Source organism: Protomyctophum parallelum, assembly GCF_964188405.1.
Source record: "Protomyctophum parallelum genome assembly, chromosome: 10".
Classification (NCBI taxonomy): Eukaryota; Metazoa; Chordata; class Actinopteri; order Myctophiformes; family Myctophidae; genus Protomyctophum; species Protomyctophum parallelum.
Genome location: NC_139704.1, coordinates 45,437,522 through 45,460,461, shown reverse-complemented (window position 1 = coordinate 45,460,461; position 22,940 = coordinate 45,437,522). Strand labels below are relative to the sequence as shown.

At 43.3% G+C, this 22,940-nt stretch overlaps 1 protein-coding gene across 3 annotated transcripts in view; it reads right to left on the bottom strand.

Moving 5' to 3' along the window:
• LOC310865384 (suppressor of fused homolog) overlaps positions 1–22,940 on the bottom strand; it is a 79,991-nt gene that overhangs the window by 5,619 nt on the left and 51,432 nt on the right. For all 3 annotated transcript variants that reach the window (XM_083774480.1, XM_083774479.1, XM_083774483.1), the window contains 2 exons: positions 13,846–13,941; positions 5,877–6,110 (listed from right to left, as the gene is read on the bottom strand). In XM_083774480.1, the coding sequence (XP_083630606.1) occupies positions 5,877–6,110; positions 13,846–13,941 (330 nt within the window). The remainder of the gene's footprint in view (positions 1–5,876; positions 6,111–13,845; positions 13,942–22,940) is intronic.

The following is a 22,940-nucleotide window of genomic DNA, read 5'->3' as shown; positions in this document are numbered from 1 at the left end:
TCCTAAAAAGAAAAGCACTCACATGAACTCACATTGCGTGTTTCTTCCCTCCTTCCCTTGATCATGCGCCTGTTAACCACTTTATAGTCTATAGGGCCTGTTAACCACTTTATAGTCTATAGGGCCTGTTAACCACTTTATAGTCTATAGGGCCTGTTAACCACTTTATAGTCTATAGGGCCTGTTAACCACTTTATAGTCTATAGGGCCTGTTAACCACTTTTTTTTTGATTGATTGAAATCTTTATTAACAGTTTGTAGAATTTACAGTACATTTTAAGCACAAACTCAATACAAAGACTGTCAACTGTGAGTGGACGACCCAATTAAGCATTACACTTGTTTACAACAGGGTCCACATTGTTCAATTCATCAAAACATTTAAAGACATACAAACATTTAGAGACATACAAATAGACATTTCTCTGTAGGTAAAGAACAGAACAGGAATTCATCATATGGGAAGCAAAAAAGGGAAAAGATACTATATACAGTGAGGGAAAATGGGGTGGGGGGGTGGGGGGGATTCAGATTTTACAGAGGCCAGTTTCGAATTGCAGCCATCCGTAGGTGCCCTTTGAGAGCGGTTTTGAAGGAGTCAAGGGATTCACATGTCTTAATGACTGTTGGTAGGGCGTTCCACATTTTGGTGGCATAGGAGCGAAAAGAATTTAGTCCCTTGTTTGTGCCGAATCTGGGTTGTACATGGTTTGTTGCACTCCCTCTGGTGTTGTGGGTGTGGACTTCGTTTACATTAAGGAAGTATTTAGACAGGTACATGGGTATCTTGGTGGTGTATCGAATCTTGTGGACCAGACCCATTGCAAGATGCTGTACTCTGTCGTCGACCCTAAGCCATCCCAGCCTGTCAAAGTGGGCAGGGGTGAGGTGGGTTCGGGGGGTGAGGCCAAGTAGGAGCCTGACCAGTTTGTTTTGAGAGGTCTGGAGCCTTGTTTTAAGGGCCTTTGAGGTGCTGTGGTACCAAGAGGTGGATGCATAGTCAAAGAAACCTTGTACGAGGGCTCCTGTTAAGGTCTTCAAGGTGTTTTTGCTGACCAGTGAGGAGATCCTGTAAAGGAATCTTGTTCTTTGATTGACTTTTTTGATTACGTTGGTGGCCATTTTATCACCGGAAAGATTGGCCTCCAGGATGGAACCTAGGTAGGTAATTTCATCTTTTCGTGTGATAATATTGTCACCCACTCTAACCAAGAAGCCATCTGCCTTGCTGAGTTTACTATTTGATCCAAAGAGGATGGATTCAGTTTTTCCCAGGTGTAAGGATAGTTTGTTATCAGCGAGCCAGGTGCAGATTCTACCGAGTTCAGAGCTGAGGGTCTTTTCAACCTGCAGTTTGTTCCTGTCCGAGACCAGCAGTGCTGAGTCATCTGCGAACAGGAACAAGTTGCAGTCACAAGCTGAAGTCATGTCGTTAACATAAATTAGGAACAGTAAAGGCCCTAGTATGCTTCCTTGTGGGACGCCACAGCTCACTGGGAGGGGAGGGGACAGTGTTCCGTTCACCTCCACCATCTGTTCTCTCCCCTCCAGGTAGGATTGCATCCAGCTCACTGACGTGCTATCAAAACCAATAGCTTTAAGCTTGTTAACCAGTATGGAGTGGTTCACGGTGTCAAAAGCCTTTTGGAGGTCCAGCATGACCATGCCGCAGTATTTTCCAGCATCCACCTCGTGTTTGATGTGGTCGCTCAAATAGAGGAGGCATGTGTCAGTGGAGTGGGATGTTCTGAAACCACTTTATAGTCTATAGGGCCTGTTAACCACTTTATAGTCTATAGGGCCTGTTAACCACTTTATAGTCTATAGGGCCTGTTAACCACTTTATAGTCTATAGGGCCTGTTAACCACTTTATAGTCTATAGGGCTTAACAACCACATCAACCCCATATACTTTAGATGTTAACCACTTTATAGTGTATAGGGCTTAACAACCACATCAACCCCATATACTTTAGCCTGTTAACCACTTTATAGTGTATAGGGCTTAACAACCACATCAACCCCATATACTTTAACCACTTTATAGTGTATAGGGCTTAACAACCACATCAACCCCATATACTTTAACCACTTTATAGTGTATAGGGCTTAACAACCACATCAACCCCATATACTTTAACCACTTTATAGTGTATAGGGCTTAACAACCACATCAACCCCATATACTTTAACCACTTTATAGTCTATAGGGCTTAACAACCACATCAACCCCATATACTTTAACCACTTTATAGTGTATAGGGCTTAACAACCACATCAACCCCATATACTTTAACCACTTTATAGTCTATAGGGCTTAACAACCACATCAACCCCATATACTTTAACCACTTTATAGTCTATAGGGCTTAACAACCACATCAACCCCATATACTTTAACCACTTTATAGTCTATAGGGCTTAACAACCACATCAACCCCATATACTTTAACCACTTTATAGTCTATAGGGCTTAACAACCACATCAACCCCATATACTTTAACCACTTTATAGTCTATAGGGCTTAACAACCACATCAACCCCATATACTTTAACCACTTTATAGTCTATAGGGCTTAACAACCACATCAACCCCATATACTTTAACCACTTTATAGTGTATAGGGCTTAACAACCACATCAACCCCATATACTTTAACCACTTTATAGTGTATAGGGCTTAACAACCACATCAACCCCATATACTTTAACCACTTTATAGTGTATAGGGCTTAACAACCACATCAACCCCATATACTTTAACCACTTTATAGTGTATAGGGCTTAACAACCACATCAACCCCATATACTTTAACCACTTTATAGTGTATAGGGCTTAACAACCACATCAACCCCATATACTTTAACCACTTTATAGTGTATAGGGCTTAACAACCACATCAACCCCATATACTTTAACCACTTTATAGTCTATAGGGCTTAACAACCACATCAACCCCATATACTTTAACCACTTTATAGTCTATAGGGCTTAACAACCACATCAACCCCATATACTTTAACCACTTTATAGTGTATAGGGCTTAACAACCACATCAACCCCATATACTTTAACCACTTTATAGTGTATAGGGCTTAACAACCACATCAACCCCATATACTTTAACCACTTTATAGTCTATAGGGCTTAACAACCACATCAACCCCATATACTTTAACCACTTTATAGTCTATAGGGCTTAACAACCACATCAACCCCATATACTTTAACCACTTTATAGTCTATAGGGCTTAACAACCACATCAACCCCATATACTTTAACCACTTTATAGTCTATAGGGCTTAACAACCACATCAACCCCATATACTTTAACCACTTTATAGTCTATAGGGCTTAACAACCACATCAACCCCATATACTTTAACCACTTTATAGTGTATAGGGCTTAACAACCACATCAACCCCATATACTTTAACCACTTTATAGTCTATAGGGCTTAACAACCACATCAACCCCATATACTTTAACCACTTTATAGTCTATAGGGCTTAACAACCACATCAACCCCATATACTTTAACCACTTTATAGTCTATAGGGCTTAACAACCACATCAACCCCATATACTTTAGCTGTTAACCACTTTATAGTCTATAGGGCTTAACAACCACATCAACCCCATATACTTTAGCTGTTAACCACTTTATAGTCTATAGGGCTTAACAACCACATCAACCCCATATACTTTAACCTGTTAACCACTTTATAGTCTATAGGGCTTAACAACCACATCAACCCCATATACTTTAGCTGACTGCTGGGCCTCAGGAGTCTAAACTAGGCCTCCTCCCCTTTTCCCCTGTATTAACCCATTCTGAACGGGAACCCCTTTTGGTGTTAGCATTATGTTATGCTTTAGCTATTGAATTTACAATTTACAATTTAGGCATTTAGCAGACGCTCTTAATCCAGAGCGACTTACATTTAAGCAAGAACAAAAGCATGGGAATACATCACATAAAAACATTTATCATGAAACATGCGTAAGCTAAGAAAGTAACAGTGGAATATCTATATAATGAAACTATACATACACTACTATACATATAAACTATACATATTTACTACTATGCTATACATATGTACTATGGCGTGCTATGACTATATACAATACAATTATAGTGCTGTCTACATAACATGCTATAAGTCTGTGTCAAATGCTATCTAAGCCAACAGAAATGTTATCTAAGGGGTTAGGGTAAGTGCTATGGGCCATGATGGAGTCTGAAAAGGTGGGTTTTCAGACTACGGCGGAAGATTGGGAGTGATGCTGCAGTTCTGACTGCAATGGCAGTCATAGCACGCCACCGAGTGGCGCGCTATGAGCTTGTAGGTCTGCTATTTTTGAAAAATCGTGAAAATGTGCCTCAAATCTTCTTTCAGAGTTTCAGTTTTAAACTCAAATCTTTGCTTCTGGGGGGGGGGGGGGGGGGTTCCTGGAACAACATATTTTCAGTTGGGGGGTCGGCGGCCAATTACATATAATTTTTGGGGTCCTTGACATGAAATATTGAGCACCACTGATATATAAACATGAGGTTTTTCAGAAAAAAAGACATTTAAAAAAAATATTTTTTTTTTAATTTCGACGTCAGGCCTAAATGGGTTGAAATAACTCCCGGATGCCCCGGATGACTGGAGTGAAGATTGTACATGAAAAAAGTGCAGATCTCCACAACATGAGCTTGTAGATCTGCTATAATATAGAAGAAAAGGTGGAATATGTTTGAAATATAATAGTAACAGGACCATCTTATGTGGAGGACGTCCCTGACTGGCACAAAATACTTTCAGATGATGAGGGACGGCAACTAAATACATAATTATTCATTTGGTCCATGACATGACATGAAGATGTTTGCGAACCACTCGCTCAAAGCATAAACTGACTTTCGCACGCGCACCGCGTGCGCGCACACACACACACACACACACACACACACACACACACACACACACACACACACACACACACACACGCATCAAGCAACTAGTCGACTATTCAACTAGTCGACTTACTAGTAAGACCTTGTTGGTACTAGGGGTGTGACGATTTAACATTTTTAGTGGTGCAACCACTCCAAGGAACAGCAATGTCCGTGTTCACCTATGTGTCCGTGTGACGTTAATGAGCACGAGTATGACTATTAGTACCAGTAGGGGCGCTGTTGTGCCAGAAACAGAGAGAGAGAGTGTTGCATTGTTGCCTGCTAATGAGAGAGAGAGAGAGAGAGAGAGAGAGAGAGAGAGAGAGAGGGAGAGAGAGAGGGAGAGAGAGAAGGGGGGAGTTGCATCACTCAGTTCACACGGGTGTGATTTTTCTTTACATAATAGGTAATTAAACAACTAGTAAACTAGGCAACTAGTAAACATGACTAGAAGTGAATGCCACACACACACACACACACACACACACACACACACACACACACACACACACACACACACACAAAAACACACAAAAACACACACACACACACACACACACACACACACACACACACACACACACACACACCACACACAAACACACACACACACACACACACACACACCACACACAAACACACACACACACACACACACACACACACACACACACACACACACACACACACACACACACACACACACACACACACACACACACACACACACCACACACACAGGCATCAAGCAACTAGTCGACTATTCAACTAGTAAATCCACTAGTCGACCTTGTTGGCACTAGGGGTGCACTAGTTAAACAACTAGTCGACTGGTAAACTAGGCAACTAGTAAACATGACTAGAAGTGAATGACAAACACACACACACACACACACACACACACACACACACACACACACACACCTTCATGAAGTTGATGTCCTCCGCGCGGTGGCAGAACACCTGTGCGGTGCTGAGCAGCCGGTCGGCCTCCTGCTGCCGCTCCCTGAGACGCAGTGCCTGCTGGGAGTTGCGGTGGCGGTAGGCGCCGTGCACGCTGTCCAGCAGCTTCACGGTCTCGCTCAGGTCCGCGTCCAGCACGGCGTGCATCCGCTGGTACTGAGACCGGACGCGCTCCTTCAGCTGGCCCACCGCGTCCTGGTGGTATATATATGCACACACACACACACACACACACACACACACACACACACACACACAACGGAATTTAACCCATTCTGACCTGAGATCAGATTCTAACGCAAAGAAGAATGGTGGTTCTTTAACTCATTTTGACCTGAGATCAGATTCTAAAAATGTCTTCTAAATCCTGACAGTTTAAAAAAAATAGCAGACCTACAAGCTCATATCGCGCCACTCGGTGGCGCGCTATGAGCTTGTAGATCTGCTATTTTTCAATAGGTAAAGCACAACATAATGCTAACACCAAAAGGGGTTCCCGGCCCAGAATGGGTTAAAAAATGTCTTTTTAAAATGTCTTTTTTCTGGAAAAACCTCATGTTTCTGTATCAGTGGTTCTCAATATTTCATGTCAAGGACCCCAAAATGTATATGCAATATGCCGCCGACCCCAATCTGATATTATGATTAAAATGGTGGTTCAATTATGTTTTCATGATAGTTAAAGGAGAATTCCATACTAAAAGGCTTTCTTACCTTTCTTTGTAGTCGTTACGTCCCCACCAAAGAGGTCCAGGTGTTATTTTGTGCAAAAGCTCCTTATCGGCTATATCCCCTACCATAAGCCCTAAATGAATGCATTGAATTGAATGGGAATTGAATGGGGCTATGGGGTGTTGTGCTAATTCACTTATTTCCATCGCTCAAAATTATAATTTCTTTGTATATACAGTATCCTCTCTTCATAATGTAAATATTATCCCAAGCGGCACACTTTACTACTTCTTTCGATGGAAATAAGCGAATTAGCACAACACCCCATAGCCCCATTCAATTCCCATTCAATGCAATGCAATTCATTTAGGGCTTATGGTAGGGGAAATAGCCAATAAGGAGTTTTTGCACAAAAAAACACCTGGACCTCTTTGATGGGGACGTAACTACAAAGAAAGATAAGAAAGCATTCTAGCATGGAATTCTCCTTTAATACATCACCAATCATTTGGCTTTTTTGTCAAACGTTAACTTCAAGGAGCATTCAGTTATCACTGATTAGGGTGATTTGGAACCCCTCCCCCCCCCCCACCCCCCCAGTCTGCCCCGGTAACAAGATGTGCACGCACTACAGATGGGTGACACGCGACAGGCCATCAGCACACACACACACACCAAGGCCCGCCCCCGCTCGATCATGATTAGCGGAAGGCCCCTCTCTATCCTGATTGGATGAAGGTTGGGCCACCTATAGCCAAAAACGAAACCTATAGCCAAATTCCAATACCCAATATCTCGGCCACTCGCTCACTCACACTCGCTCACTCCAGCATGGCAAATGACGGTGAAATTGGTGACCTGCAAAATATGTGAACATCTTGTTCACACAACTATTACATGGAAGTCTTTAAATACATGGCCTAAATACAGTTAGGTTGAACTCTGCTAATGAACAAACTGCAACAATTGACATTAGGACACATTTACATTATGTGATTGTCTACACGGTTGTCACATATTTCAGCAGGTCACCAATTCCACCATAACACCACCTTGCTGGAGTGACTGAGTGAGAGTGAGCGAGTAGCCGAGATTCTGGGTATTGGAATTTGGCTTAAGGTTTTTTTTGACCCCAGGGGTGAACTGGGGACAGGGAGGAACTCCTTATATGTGACCAGTGCCAACAAAACATGCCTCATGTCGCCTTTTCCATTTTTCAGATTTTTACAGATTATTAAAGTACAGAATGTAAGCTTTCATATGATGTATCATTCAATGAAATTGGACAATAATTGAAGGAGATATAACCATTTTAAAATGACTGGGGCCTTTCACCCAAAGCTGAGAAAAGCCCTTTTCAATATTCACAACATTTTATCACCTTAGAGCTGGACAGAAGTGGGTGTGACAATGGGAGGGACAAGAGACAATAGGACGTTTTAGCTGTCAACAGTGCAACACTAGAAACACTGACATGTTTAAGCCAGTAGAACAAACAATGCAATTTGTAAGGTGCCCCAATAAACCCTTTTGAAAGTACTAAGTATTAAATACTAAGTATAAGTATTCAAGTATTAAATATTAAGTTAAGTGTTCAATTTAACTTATACACTACCTGGTTGTAAATAGCTGCAGTACACCATTTTATGCAGGTCTACTTTAAGCAATCAAAGTCAGACAATTGACCCAGTATTTTAAATAAATAAAATCGACGCATCAGGCTATGATGTTGTGCGCTTGTAGATTTGCTATTTTAATAAACAGATCTGTCCACATGCAGTCACAATGCCTGGTTTCATTTATAGTAATTCCTGTGCATTCGATGGGTGGATTCATACTACATCGGGTGTCTATTTAGTGTGCAAGGCTTACATCCGGTCTAAAGCCCACCCACTGTATGCCCTGATTTATATACACAATACATACACGATCCGTATCCTCCCCTCACCGGATGTTGAATTAACAGTACTAACGGCCGTATTTGAAAAGACGTAGCTCTTTGCTGGGTGCGCGAGGAAAAAAAATTCCTTTTCAATTGATACCGTTTCTTAGAGACGGCCTACACAAACGTTCTATATACCAAATGAAAGCCTGCATTTCATAGTTTACATAGTATATAACCTTTTTTTAAATGAGCAAGAAATGAGCGAGTTGTGATTAAAAGAAAAGACGTGTGATCTCTTTGCTCTTTAACACACGACACAAACGGCTAACTAGGCTAGCTAGCTTCTAGCCTGTTGTTTGTTGGTGAAAGACTCCAAGCTGGGAAGTGTATTTCAGCGAGTAGCTATACGTGGTTTTGTTTATTTTCTGTAAAGTCTAACCCAAATGCCCAGAATACTTCTGTGTTTACAAACACAAGCACGCTAATGGGCGGTGATCAGAGCGTGAAACAAAGAGGACAAAAGGACAAAGAGATTACAGGACCAATCGTAACCAACATGCAAATCTCGGAACTGCGCTCTTCTGCCTCCAGAAACTTGTTAAAAAACAAGCCCACTTTGACGTATAAATGTATACATTTCATTTGCCCAAATGAACAATCTGTTTGAATGAAAACCTTCTTCAACATTCAAACTGTATTAATATGAAAAAAAAAAGAAAATCACATAAAAAAAAAAAACGAGTTTATTTATTGATTTAAGGCATGTTCATTCTGGCGACATGAGGCATATTCTGCTGGCACTGGTCACATATGGTCAGCACACTCTATAGTAGGGAGGATTATCACAACATAACAAAAAAAGAAGTGATATTTGAATTAAGTGAAATGGAAATCACTGAATATACCTTTAATTATTTTTGATGACATGTCCAGAACATGGATGCTGTGGTTTCTAGCGGTGTAAGTGTTAAGTTTGTTTACCCATTTGGAGGTGAAATATTAGAATAGAGAAGTGGTTTTAGTTCAACTTGACCTGTAGCGCCAAGACTGTGAACTGGGGAAGCACACATAATTGCCCAATAAATCTAAAATAACACTTTGCAGTGATAAATGCAGTGGTCGTGACGTCGGTTGTGACTTATTTTCTCAAACTCAGGGCTTTATTTGATTTACCGTATGTTATATGAGTTTATTAGTCATGCATTATTCATGTTCATGATATTCATTGTTTGTATTATTCATAAAGTGTGGGGGCGTTATTGAGGTTTTTCAAAATAGATTAAAACAACAACTGTTAGACCTACCCTGTGTGCATGTGACTGTGCATGTGCTAGCAGTGTGTGTGCTGCTTCTCAACCAGTGGTGTAAAGTAACTAGTACATTTACTCAAGTACTGTACTTAAGTACTTTTTTTTCTTTCTTTTTTTACTTTACTTGAGTATTTCCAATTTTCTGTACTCTTGCTTCTACTCGGCAACATCTCAGTGGCAAATCCCTTTCTGCCCAAAAAGTGCATTTACAGTATATACGTGTGGTGGGGGGGCTCAAAGTGCACCCCTTTTCTAATTACACAACCGGTCTTTGTATTGGTGAGTAGTTAAAACATTATTCCTCCATTCCTCCCGGTCAAAAAGCCTTCACCGGGCGATACTGGAACCAGTGGCACCAGTCTGGAGTGCTTCGTCCATGTAAGACATTTTGACCTGAGATCAGATTCTAAAAATGTCTGCTATGTTTCTATGTCAGTCGTTCTTCGATTTTTCAAAAATAGCAGACCTGCAAGCTCATAGCGCGCCACTCGGTGGCGCGCTATGAGCTTGTAGGTCTGCTATTTTTCAATAGCTAAAGCATAACACGATGCTAACACCAAAATGGGTTCCCGCACAAAATTGGTTAATTTACAATGGACATTAAATGACTCAGCAACGTGGTATTGGTCTCTCTTTTTTTAACTTTGTATTCAAGTCAACATCTCCTCCATTTGTCTGTCCTGATGAAGGTCTAATCGACCCAAACGTCGACCCAATAAAGAGCAACATTTTGCCAAGTGTCTGACCCTCTCCCCCCTCCAGGGACCCCTGGGGGTCCCCAGAATTCAGAGGACTAAATTGGTATAAAAACGGAACAAAGTAAAAATATGAGAAAATACTCACACCTCTGTGAAGTGAGGGGCGCTAATATATTAAAGCCTAACTCATGTTGATTAGGTGATGTAATGGTGATGTAAAACAAACGGTGCCAACACAAACATTAAAACGCCATTAACAATAAAGAGACAATATGACGTCGTAAATGACACATTACGACGTAAATGTTCCCTTCGTTGTCAATGCGTTTACAAAACAAACAATGAACTAAAGACAAACATTAAACCTGTGTAAAGGAGGGGCTAGCGCCCCTCAAAGAAAAGATATGCAACTTGTGGCAGTGAGAGTAAGAGGTGTATTCCTACTATTCCCTAATAAACTAAACTCAAGTCCTCTCTGCCAACATCTGGACTGCAGCTCGGTGAATGTTTTTCACCCATGATGGGCTCAGTCTTATGAATCGTCCAATCCATCACCTGCCAGTATAACTCGACCCTCCATATTAATTCTATTAACCCATTCTGACCTGAGATCAGATTCATACGAGGTTTCCACTGGACACACGCTGGTCTGACGAACCCATTCTGACCTGAGATCAGATTCTAAAAATGTCAGTTGTTCTTCGATTTTTTCCAAAAATAGCAGACCTACAAGCTCGTATCGCGCCACTCGGTGGCGCGATATGAGCTTGTAGATCTGCTATTTTTCAATAGCTAAAGCATAACATGATGCCGACACCAAAATGGGTGCCCGTTCAGAATGGGTTAATAATTTCTGTGAAATAAATCAGGCTCATATCGCATGTACAGTATGTGGCGATTTTATAAATGTACATGGGGGGCACGATTCAGCGTGCAGAGACCGTCATGTATTCTGTTACTGTATACGTGAAGCAGTGGCGTGCACAGACATTTAGAGGGGCAGGTGCTCAAGTGAAAAAAGGGCACATTGTGCAGCGCGTGGAACCGCTCCGGTTGCCTTAATAGTGTGAGATTTATAACATTTTTGGGGCCTAAATAATATATTGGATATTTTTTATCAAGAATTGATCAATGTCACCATGGTCCACATACTATACAAAGTACTGTACTGTACACTGTACAAAAAACAAACAAAAAAAAAAAAAAAAATCTCCAATTTATTTTCTCCAAAAGGGCACATTGCCAAAAGGGCAGGGTGTGCTCTAGCACCCCCTAGTGTCTATCTGTGCACGCCACTGACGTACAGTATTCTTCTATCCAGTACCTGGCGATGCACGGCGTGCCTTTGTAAACTTTTCACATACATACTGCACAGCACGGTTGATAAAGGCTTCACTATCACCGTGTTCTTTCAGCATGACTGACCAAGCTTATAGATTTATATTGAGCTTATGAAAAAGAGAACTAAGGAGAGCTATATAAAACTTTCCCCCTACTTTTTTTTTAATGTCACTGCTTCCTCATCTCCCGTTACATTACATGACTCTCCTGAATAGGTTTATTAGCGGTCATTTCGGTCCCTATAACTGTAACAACCCCCATAAGTCCTGTGTGCCAGTTGCCATCAGCCTCCACAAACAAGCCTGACACTCAACTTAATACCCATTCTGACCTGAGATCAGATTCATACGAGGTTTCCACTGGACACACACTGGTCTGATTAAAACCCATTCTGGGCGGGAACCCCTTTTGGTGTTTCAAGCATTATGTTATAATTTAGCTATTGAAAAATAGCAGATCTACAAGCTCATAGAGCTTGTAGATCTGCTACTTTTAAAAAGTCATGAAAATGTGGCGCGAATCTTTCAATATATATTATTTCAGAGCGAATGTTTTTAACTCAAATCCTTGCTTCTGGGGGGGGGGGGGAGTGTCTCTGGAACAACATATTTTGAGATGGGGGTCGGCGGCCAATTACATATCATTCTTTGGGGTCCTTGACATGAAATATTGAGCACAACTGACACAGAAACATGAGGTATTTCAGAAAACTGTCAGGATTTAGAAGACATTTGTAGAATGGTCCTCAGGTCTCTAAATACCTGCAATGCCTGTGCTGTACTTTGGGGATTACTGACGCTTTTTCACATGGACTGTACTGGGATGTAGTAGTAATGTTACAATGCAATACAGAATACACCCTCCCAACGCATTCAAATCCACCCTAATACAACCAATGCCTTCTTATTACCGGCTGCTAGTACAGAAACGAATACACTGTAGGCAAGTAGGCAGAATACTGGCCAAGAAGTTTCACTGTTTTCCACTTGTTTTATACTCAATAAGATACTCCTCCTCCACGTATGCCTTTTGTGTGGCCCCAAGGTCACTGGGTTGCCAGGCAGAGCTACAGTATAGCTCTGGAACAAACAATAAGCTACAATACTTTACGCTGGCAAACATTGTATTGCAAAAACACACCACGTCAGTGACTGACCACACAATAACAGACTGAACTGAACACGACGTGTTTTTATAGCCAGGCTAATTCCTGCCAAGAACTGTGTTGTCCTTGTCCTTAAAAAGAAAATCGGCATGACTGATCACATGGGATATCTGTGTAGGCTTGTAATATAACAATGGTATCCGAGTCCAAGGCTGTGGCTCAGGAGGTAGAGCAGGTCGTCCAATGATCCATGGGTCGGCGGTTCGAATCCCGGCTCCTTCTCCTGTCCACATGTGGACAAGTGTCCGACTGCTCCTTAGGCAAGACACTGAACCCCGCATTGCCTCCAGAGCTCGCCACCGTCGGTGTGTGAATGTGGGAAGTGAGGGACGCTGGCGTCGACTGTTCGCCGCTTCACCTCCCGATGTATGAACGAATGGACCGTTGTGAAGCGCTTTGAGTAAGCACGTAGTGCATAGAAAAAGCGCTATGAACTGTATGGTCAGTCACACCATACAGGCAAAGCTCTGAATGATTCCAAACTAATGAATGAAACCCTCATCACACGCCTGACTGATCTGGACCAGGTGCTGAGAGAGGTCGGAGACCGAGGAAGATGAAAGACAGAGTCTTCTATGTGGAGGTCGGTGCACACCAGTGACATCACACTGGGAACAAGATACAAATGTCTACACACTGATCCAAACCTTCTATTTATGGAGTATATATTATGGCCCTATTAATAGTAATACGGCCCTATAAACCAGCCAGGTTCAAACACGTTTAGAGACAAATGATGTGTGGGTGGCACAAAGAACAAAGAGGTCGGCCAATCACTACTGACCTGTCGTGTGTGTGTGTGTGCGTGTGCGTGTGCGTGTGTGTGTGTGCGTGTGTGTGTGTGTGTGTGTGCTCGTACCTTCACCAGTATCTTGTCTGACTCCAGCTTGCAGAGCTGCTCATCGATGTTCTGCACGCGAGCGTCCAGCCTCTCCTGATGCCTCATCAACACATGCTGTGGAGAAACACCACGACACACGTGAGGAAAAGCGCACATTGTAGAAGTACGACACGCAGTCTTTCCCTATTTGTAAGCCTTGGCTAAATTAAATTTAACCATAACACAAATATGATTGTTTTGTGGAGGGCGCAGTCCAGGGCTGAACTGGGACAACAATTCGGCCCGGTCATTTTCCTGCGAATTTGGCCCAGACCAGCCCACCACAACCAGCGCACAGATAGCAGAAACTCTACCCCCCACTCTGTCGAGGCACACACAAACAAACAAGCCCCTAATACCACCACTTTTACAGAACAACATAAATTATACAAACCAACAGACAACTACACAACCCTTTGTTGCTCTCACAAGAATGCTGGCAAAAGGATTCAAGATAGAAGATGGTTTATTTGTCACTCACTTTGCCTGCCTGGAAAGAAAAGATTAAAAAAAATCATATCATAACTTGAGCGGCCCCCTACGGTCACGCCACATCGGTAATATGACCGGTACGTCCTGTGGCCAGTCTCTCTCTCTCTCTCTCTCTCTCTCTCTCTAGACCTGGCATGTATTCGGTGAGCCACAGAGTCTCCAAAAGTCTAAATGAAAAATGGTAAATGGTGCATTTATATAGCGCCTTTATCCAAGGCGCTTTACATAGATTGTGAAAGAACAACATAATATGCCAAAAACCCAGAGCTCCATTCATCCACCCAGTGGAGAACCCAGCCGAGGCGCTCAGAGGAACCACACACATTTCATCCACCCAGTGGAGAACCCAGCCGAGGCGCTCACAGAACCACACACATTTCATCCACCCAGTGGAGAACCCAGCCGAGGCGCTCAGAGAGAACCACACACATTTCATCCACCCAGTGGAGAACCCAGCCGAGGGGCCCAGAGAACCACACACATTTCATCCACCCAGTGGAGAACCCAGCCGAGGGGCCCAGAGAACCACACACATTTCATCCACCCAGTGGAGAACCCAGCCGAGGCGCTCAGAGAGAACCACACACATTTCATCCACCCAGTGGAGAACCCAGCCGAGGCGCTCAGAGAAACACACACATTTCATCCATCCAGTGGAGAACCCAGCCGAGGCGCTCAAGAGAACCACACACATTTCATCCACCCAGTGGAGAACCCAGCCAAGGCGCTATAGAGAACCACACACATTTCATCCATCCAGTGGAGAACCCAGCCAAGGCGCTATAGAGAACCACACACATTTCATCCATCCAGTGGAGAACCCAGCCGAGGCGCCTCAGAGAAACACACACATTTCATCCACCCAGTGGAGAACCCAGCCGAGGCGCTCAGAGAATCACACACATTTCATCCACCCAGTGGAGAACCCAGCCGAGGCGCTCAGAGAAACACACACATTTCATCCACCCAGTGGAGAACCCAGCCGAGGCGCCTCAGAGAAACACACACATTTCATCCACCCAGTGGAGAACCCAGCCGAGGCGCCTCAGAGAAACACACACATTTCATCCATCCAGTGGAGAACCCAGCCGAGGCGCTCAGAGAACCACACACATTTCATCCACCCAGTGGAGAACCCAGCCAAGGCGCTCAGAGAACCACACACATTTCATCCACCCAGTGGAGAACCCAGCCAAGGGGCTCAGAGAACCACACACATTTCATCCATCCAGTGGAGAACCCAGCCAAGGCGCTCAAGAGAACCACACACATTTCCCTCCTCATCGTGATCGCTGTAGCCAAACTTTACCAGGTATTCTGAAAACATCACCAGCACCACCTTGGGACAGGACAACTTTCGGCCAAGTTTGGAGGAGGGAGTTAGGGAGGGGGGGGGCAGCCCAGTGCCCCAGTAAGAAAAACAAGAGGAAAAAGCCTTCAGCAAACATCAGCCGTCTCTCCGTTTACAATCTAGAGAAGATGGAAATCAATCTCCCGTCAGGAGCTGTCAGCTAAACTAGGACCAGGGGAGTCCATAGGTAGGATTTTAATGAACTGCTTCTGCGAAGAGGAAACGCACTGTCTGAGAGGAAAAGCTGCAGTCATGGCAACGAAAGCGCTTGTTGTGTGTTGTATTCATAATGTGAAAGCTCATTGTGTGTGTGTGTGTGTATGCACGGTGCACGGTGCAAATCCTGTTCACTTAACTCCGGGAGTGCACTTCCCCAAACTAGAGAGGATTTGACTGTGTGAAAGTGTGAGAGGAAAGAGAGATTGCCGCTCATGCGTATGACTGTGACAGAGAGGACTTCACTCTGTAGTCTGTATGTGAGAGAGAACAGGGGGGGGGGGGGGGGGGGGAGTCACACTCCCTTTTCTCTGCCTTCTCATTTCACCACATGCATTGCTCCCATTGTTTGCACTGCCCCCCCCCCCCCCCCCATGTGTCAGTGACAGATCGTCATGTCTGTGTGCATAACACCGGGTCTGCTCTCTCTCTCTCTCTCGTGTGTGTGTGTGTGTGTATGTGTGTGTGTGTGTGTGTGTGTGTGTGTGTGTGTGTGTGTGCGCGTGTGCGGGAGAAACAGCGACAAACTGCAGCAGCAGCACTTGCAAAGACCACAAAAGATGCAGAATGAAAGTGTGTATGTGCGATTGTGTGTGTGTGTGTGTGTGTGTGTGTGTGTGTGTGTGTGTGTGTGTGTGTGTGTGTGTGTGTGTGACCCAAGGACCCAAGAACCAAAGAGAGAGAGAGAGAGAGAGAGAGAGAGAGAGAGAGAGAGAGAGAGAGAGAGAAAGAGAGAGAGAGGGAGTGTAGCGGCAACAGGGGAGAAAGTTAGAAAGGGAAAGAGAGAGATAGGGAGCAAAGGGACATTCCTGTGGTCAGTGCATGGTAGGGCCTGGTGGTGGAGGAGAGGGTCTGGTGGTGGAGGAACGGGTCTGGTGGTGGAGGGGCGGGTCTGGTGGTGGAGGAGAGGGTCTGGTGGTGGAGGAGAGGGTCTGGTGGTGGAGGAGAGGGTCTGGTGGTGGAGGAGTGGGTCTGGTGGTGGAGGAGAGGGTCTGGTGGTGGAGGAGTGGGTCTGGTGGTGGAGGAGAGGGTCTGGTGGTGGAGGAGTGGGTCTGGTGGTGGAGGAGAGGGTCTGGTGGTGGAGGAGAGGGTCTGGTGAGTCAGACCACCACACCCCACCCCACCACACTAGAGACTGGCACACTAGAGTCTCTACACTAGAGTCGGACGCTGGCTCCCCTCCATAGTTACATTTTACTTTCAAAATGGTGCAAGAACCCTGTTATGTGTTGGGCCTTTCAGGATTTGTGTTTAAAATAGATTAAGGCATTATATTAAACACACGTTAACTATTCCTTTTGCCATATAACACAAATTCAATTGCCTTTTCTAATGACTAACTTAAAGAAGGGAGTGGGAGTGGGATGGGATCAGGAGTCATTCTACAGGAGTGGGACAGGATGGGATTGTATTTTTTACTCTGGCCCAGGATCGGGACAGGATCTTTTTCTGTGGGAGTGGGACGGGACAGGAGTGAAAACCCACTCAGTCTCTCTACACCACACCTCCAAATGTTCTGATGTCCAGCGCCATGACAAATAGCCCCCCGGGGAGTTAAGTTGGGTTGGTTTGCTGGTTAGTTTCAAGTCTCGTTCTGTAGTTTGGTGTTCATTTGGAAGTTTGAAACTAAACCAAATCGACGCCTTTATGCCGATTGGAAACCGGAGACCTTCTTTTGGATATCTCCAATGAGATGTTTCAGTTCTGTGCAGTGTTGTTTTCGTCGACTAAAACTAAGATGACTACCTATTTTCACTGACAAAAACATATATATATTTTTTTTAACAATATTTAGTCTTAAAACTAAGACTAAATATACTGACAATTTCGTCGACAAATAAAAACTAGACTAAAATGTTAGGAAGGGACTAGTGGACAAGAGATCCAGTGTAAGTCATTTTACACTTGGTTGCATGCTGAAAATAGCCGATCTACAAGCTCACAACTTGTGAGCTTGTAGATCGGCTATTTTCAGCAAGTGTAAAAACACTCATTACGACGCCAATACGACGGCATCAAGACCCGCCAAAATACATTTTAGTCGACTAAATCAACTGTAGATTTAGTCGACTAAAATCTTATGACATTTAGTCGACTAAAACTAGACTAACACTAAGACATTTCCAGGTGACTAAAATGTGACTAAAACTAAATGAAGTTTCAGTCCAAAGACTATGACTAAAACTAAAATAGAAATATTCTGCCAAAAACAACACTGGTTCTGTGTCCCTAATATACTGTATGCTATTATATTATACTGTCTACTACTGTATATCTCAGACAGACTGCGTTCACACAAGGATCAAAGGTTCACGGCTGTGTTTTATTTTGTTGTTACATCTCGTGTACATTAAGAGTAAAACTATGTTCGGCTCCCTCAAGCCCCACCTTTAACCGGCTGCTACAGTACACATCATCAATGTGATGAACACAGTTATAATTAATAATTTACAATACAACAATATAGGATTGTGAAATGGGTCATTCTGCAAAATGACAAATTGTATGTTTGGTACTATAAGTATGCCAAATTGCCAATAGTTTTGTACTTTACTCAAGTATTGTTTTTTGTAACAAAAGTATTCCCATATGATACGTTTACTTAAAATAATCATAGTATTTATTTTTTTATCCTGTTGAATATTTGTTCGTTGGCAGAAAATGTTCCGTTTTGTATTTTGTTTGAGATAAACGGTCAGTGTCATCATCAGTGGTAGACAGTTCCTGTGGTTAGTTGCAGTGTCGTTTTTGGCAGCAATTCTTTTTAGCAATTTTTTGTTTTAGTCATAGTCTTTTGAATAGTTTTCATTTAGTTTTAGTCACATTTTAGTCACCTGGAATGTCTTAGTGTTAGTCTAGCTTCAGTCGACTTAATATCATAAAATTGCAGTTGATTTAGTTGACTAAAATGTATTTTGGCGGGCCTTGATTCCATCGTAATGGCTGATTTTATACTTGTGAGATTGTAGATCTGGTATTTTCAGCATGCAACATAATCATGTAAAATGATTTATACTGGATCTCTTGTCCACTAGTCCCTTACTAACATTTTAGTCTAGTTTTTATTTGTTGAAGAAATTGTCAGTATATTTAGTCATCGTAGCTTAGTTTTCATTTAGTTTTCGTCAGTAAAAAAAAGGTAGTCGACGAACATTTTTCGCCTTAGTTTTAGTCGACGAAAACAACACTGGTTAGTTGGGGGGGGGGGGGGGGGTTTCTAAAATGAACCAGGCTCCAGTCAACAGAGGACCCACTAACAGAAGCCATTACTAGCCCATTTAGACGTCAAAATGGGCTGACAGTTTTCTGAAATAACTATGTTTCTGTATCAGTGCCAGTGGTGCTCAATATTTCATGTCAAGGACCCCAAAAATTATATGTAATTGGCCACCGACCACCCATCTGAAAATATGTTGTTCCAGGAACACCCCCCCCCCCCCCCCCCCCACAGAAGCAAAGATTTGAGTTAAAAACGTTCACTCTGAAAGAATAGATATTCCAAGCTATGAGCTATGAGCTTGTAGATCTGCTATTTTTCAATAGCTCCAAGTATAACAAAACACCAAAAAAGTGGTTCCGGCCCAGAACGGGCTATAGAGCTCATTTGTTCACCCGCTCACTCGCAATAAAAGGCCGTATCTCTCTCTGGAATAATAATAGTGAGGTTCACGCTTCAGCGGACGCGGACAAACAGCAGTGTGACAGAAATCATTAAGACGGCCCCCACGCCAGCAATCAAGAATGCATATCGCTGCAGCCGCCGGAGGGAACAAACCTCGCATGTCCAAATTAAAACTGTTACTTTTCACAATTCAAAAGATCTACAAGCTAAAAAAAGTATTATGTCGCAATGCAATGCAATGCATTTTAAGCTGGTAGATCGGCTATTCTTTTTTTGCTGCTTATGATGTGTGACGATGTAGTAATGATGAAGGATCACATTCATTTATGAAAAAAAAAAAGAAAAAAACATACAAAGTTAACCCATTTCTGGGCGGGAACCCCTTTTGGTGTTTGAATCATTATGCTATGCTTTAGCTATTGAAACATAGCAGATCTACAAGCTCATAGCGCGGCACTCACTGCCGCGCTATGAGCTTGTGGGTCTGCTATTTTTTTTAAATCGTGAAAACGTGCAATTTCTTTTTAACATATATTCTTTCACAGTGTACATTTTTAACTCAGATCTTTGCTTCTGGGGAGGTCCCTGAAACAACATCTTTTCAGATGGGGGGGGGGGGGGGGTCCGCGGCCAAATACATGTAGTTTTTAGGGGTCCTTGACATGAAATAGTTTGAGAAGAACGACATATAGGTTTTTCATAAAACTGTCGGGATTTAGAAGACATTTTTGTAGAATCTTTTTCTCAGGTCTAAAATGGGTTTTAACCCATTCTGACCGGGCACCCATTTTGGTGTCAGCATCATGTTATGCTTTAGCTATTTAAAAATAGCAGATCTACAAGCTCATATCGCGCCACCGAGTGGCGCGATACGAGCTTGTAGGTCTGCTATTTTTGAAAAATCGAAGAACGACTGACATTTTTTGTCAGAATGGGTTCGTCAGACCAGTGTGTGTCCAGTGGAAAACCTCGTATGAATCTGATCTCAGGTCAGAATGGGTTTTAAATTATGGAGATAGGAGGTTTCTCCCCGACAGCGATGGTGTTAATGTTGTGATGTTTGTGGCGCTGCAGGCTGCGTGCATGGATGGGGAGGGATGGGGGGGGGGGGGGTGGGGGGGCGTATACCTTGTCTTGTACACCTTCTGTTTGAAGCAAACCTCACATTACAAAACAACTATAGTCTGTTTGTGTTTCACAGACAACAATGCACACCTATTTGTGCCCTGCACGCAGTCCCACCCGTTCACACACACACACACACACACACACACACACACACACACACACACACACACACACACACACACACACACACACACACACACACACACACACACACACACCCCCACACACACACACTGACTTGTATGCTTTGAGGCTTTTTGCATCAGACAATGTTAGTGAGTGGAGTGAATCAATACAGCATTAACCCCATCAGAACGGGAACCCCTTCTGGTGTTTGTAAACATTATGTTATGCTTTAGCTATTGGAAAATAGCAGTTCTAAAACGGGTAGTCCCAATACTTCATTCTGATTGGCTGGTTACCGTCACGTGACCGGTGTAAATTTCACCGATAACCCACTCCTTCAATCACTTTGTATCAAACTGCAGCCTTGTAGCTGAATGGGGAAGGGGAGCGCTTGATTGCTTTACAAACACATGCCGTGCGGGCGTCTAAGCACCGCCCGGCTCATATGACTGTGAATGTGTGGCTCCAGGCAGCCCCGTAAATACATCAAGCGCTATTCTCCCGTCACATAGGCTACTTACGGAGCAAAACAAGGAAGTGTTGTGGCTCTGGCTCGCTCACTCTGGTGGCGCAAAAGCGTTGCTACTTTTGTGAATTTAATAGTTTTATTAGGATAATATTGCTATATGTTTGTAACCGTTTTAGAAAAGCAATAAGCCACTGGAGGCCCCAGCTTACCGGTATTTTACACTGCCTGGGGGGTAGAAGACCCTCCGCTTCGCGCCGGGTCTGCCTACGCCCCCAGGCAGTGTAAAATACCCGGTAACCTGAGACCTCTCGTGCTTATTGCTTAAATCCACAAGCTCGTGCTACGAGCTATACGAGCTTGTGGATCTGCTATTTTTTTTGAAAAATCGTGAAAATGTTGCGCAAATCTTTGAATACATTTTCTTTCAGAGTGAATGTTTTTAACTCAAATCTTTGCTTCTGGGAGGTCGGGGGGGGGTGGTGGTGGTCCCTGGAACTGCATATTAGCTTGCAACATCCTCACAGTCCACAAGTGGGCCCTGGCCCTCAGGTTGAGCCAGGTGACTGAGCCACTCAGACTGTTAGCCACATTTTCACGATTTTTCTAAAAATAGCAGACCTACAAGTTCATAGCGCGCCACGAGTGGCGCGCTATGAACTTGTAGATCTGCTATTTTTCAATAGCTAAAGCTGATACAGCGACCAAAATACAGCGACGATTTCTACAAATGTCTTCGAAATCCCGACAGTTTTCTCGAAAAACCTCATATTTCGTGTTGTCGTTCTCAAACCTTTTCATGTCGAGGACCCCCCCCCCCCCCCCCCCCCCCCCCATCTGAAAATATGTAGTTCCACCAGAAGCAAAGATTTGAGTTAAAAAACGTTCGCTCTGAAAGAATATATATATCAAAGATTTGCACCACATTTTCAAAAATAGCAGATCTACATGCTCATAGAGCTTGCAACTCGGTGCCGCTCTATGAGCTTGTAGATCTGCTATTTTTCAATAGCTAAAGTACAACATAATGCTTAAAACACCAAAAGGGGTTCCCGCCCGGCGCCCAGTCCCAGAATGGTTAATGTTTACCTGCCTATCCTAGTTTCTTTGGGGCACTACCATTGTTCACTCTGCACTCTCATTATTATGTGTTCAATTTTGATTTGTTTATTGACTGGAGAGTTCTTTTTTTTTTTTTTATTGAAAAATGTATTAACAGTTTGCAGAATTACAGTACATTTTAAGCACAAACTCAATACAATTCATGCTTACTCTGCTTATTCCTTAGCTTTGGTCTTCTAATCTAAATAGTACCTATACATTCAAAGTTGTCTTCTTGTGTGCCTTGTTTGCAATAACAAAAAGGGACATGTTTCGAAGCATGGCCGGTCTGAACTGAACCACACTGAACCAGCCCGTGAAAGCCTATACCTCTATCAAGATTAAATCCACCCAATGATCACTTTCCCTCGCTAGCTGTCCTATTTTAAGACCAGACACCCGGGCGGGGTTTTATAGCCAGGAAGCTCATGTTTAAATGAAGAGCCTCTCGGAGCTCAATGAACAGAGGGCCTCTTTCACAATGAACCGACAACTATTCCCAGTAACGTCTGATGTCATCGGCCTGCCCGGCGCATTCTACAGGAACTGACTCACTCTCCCGCTAACCCCCA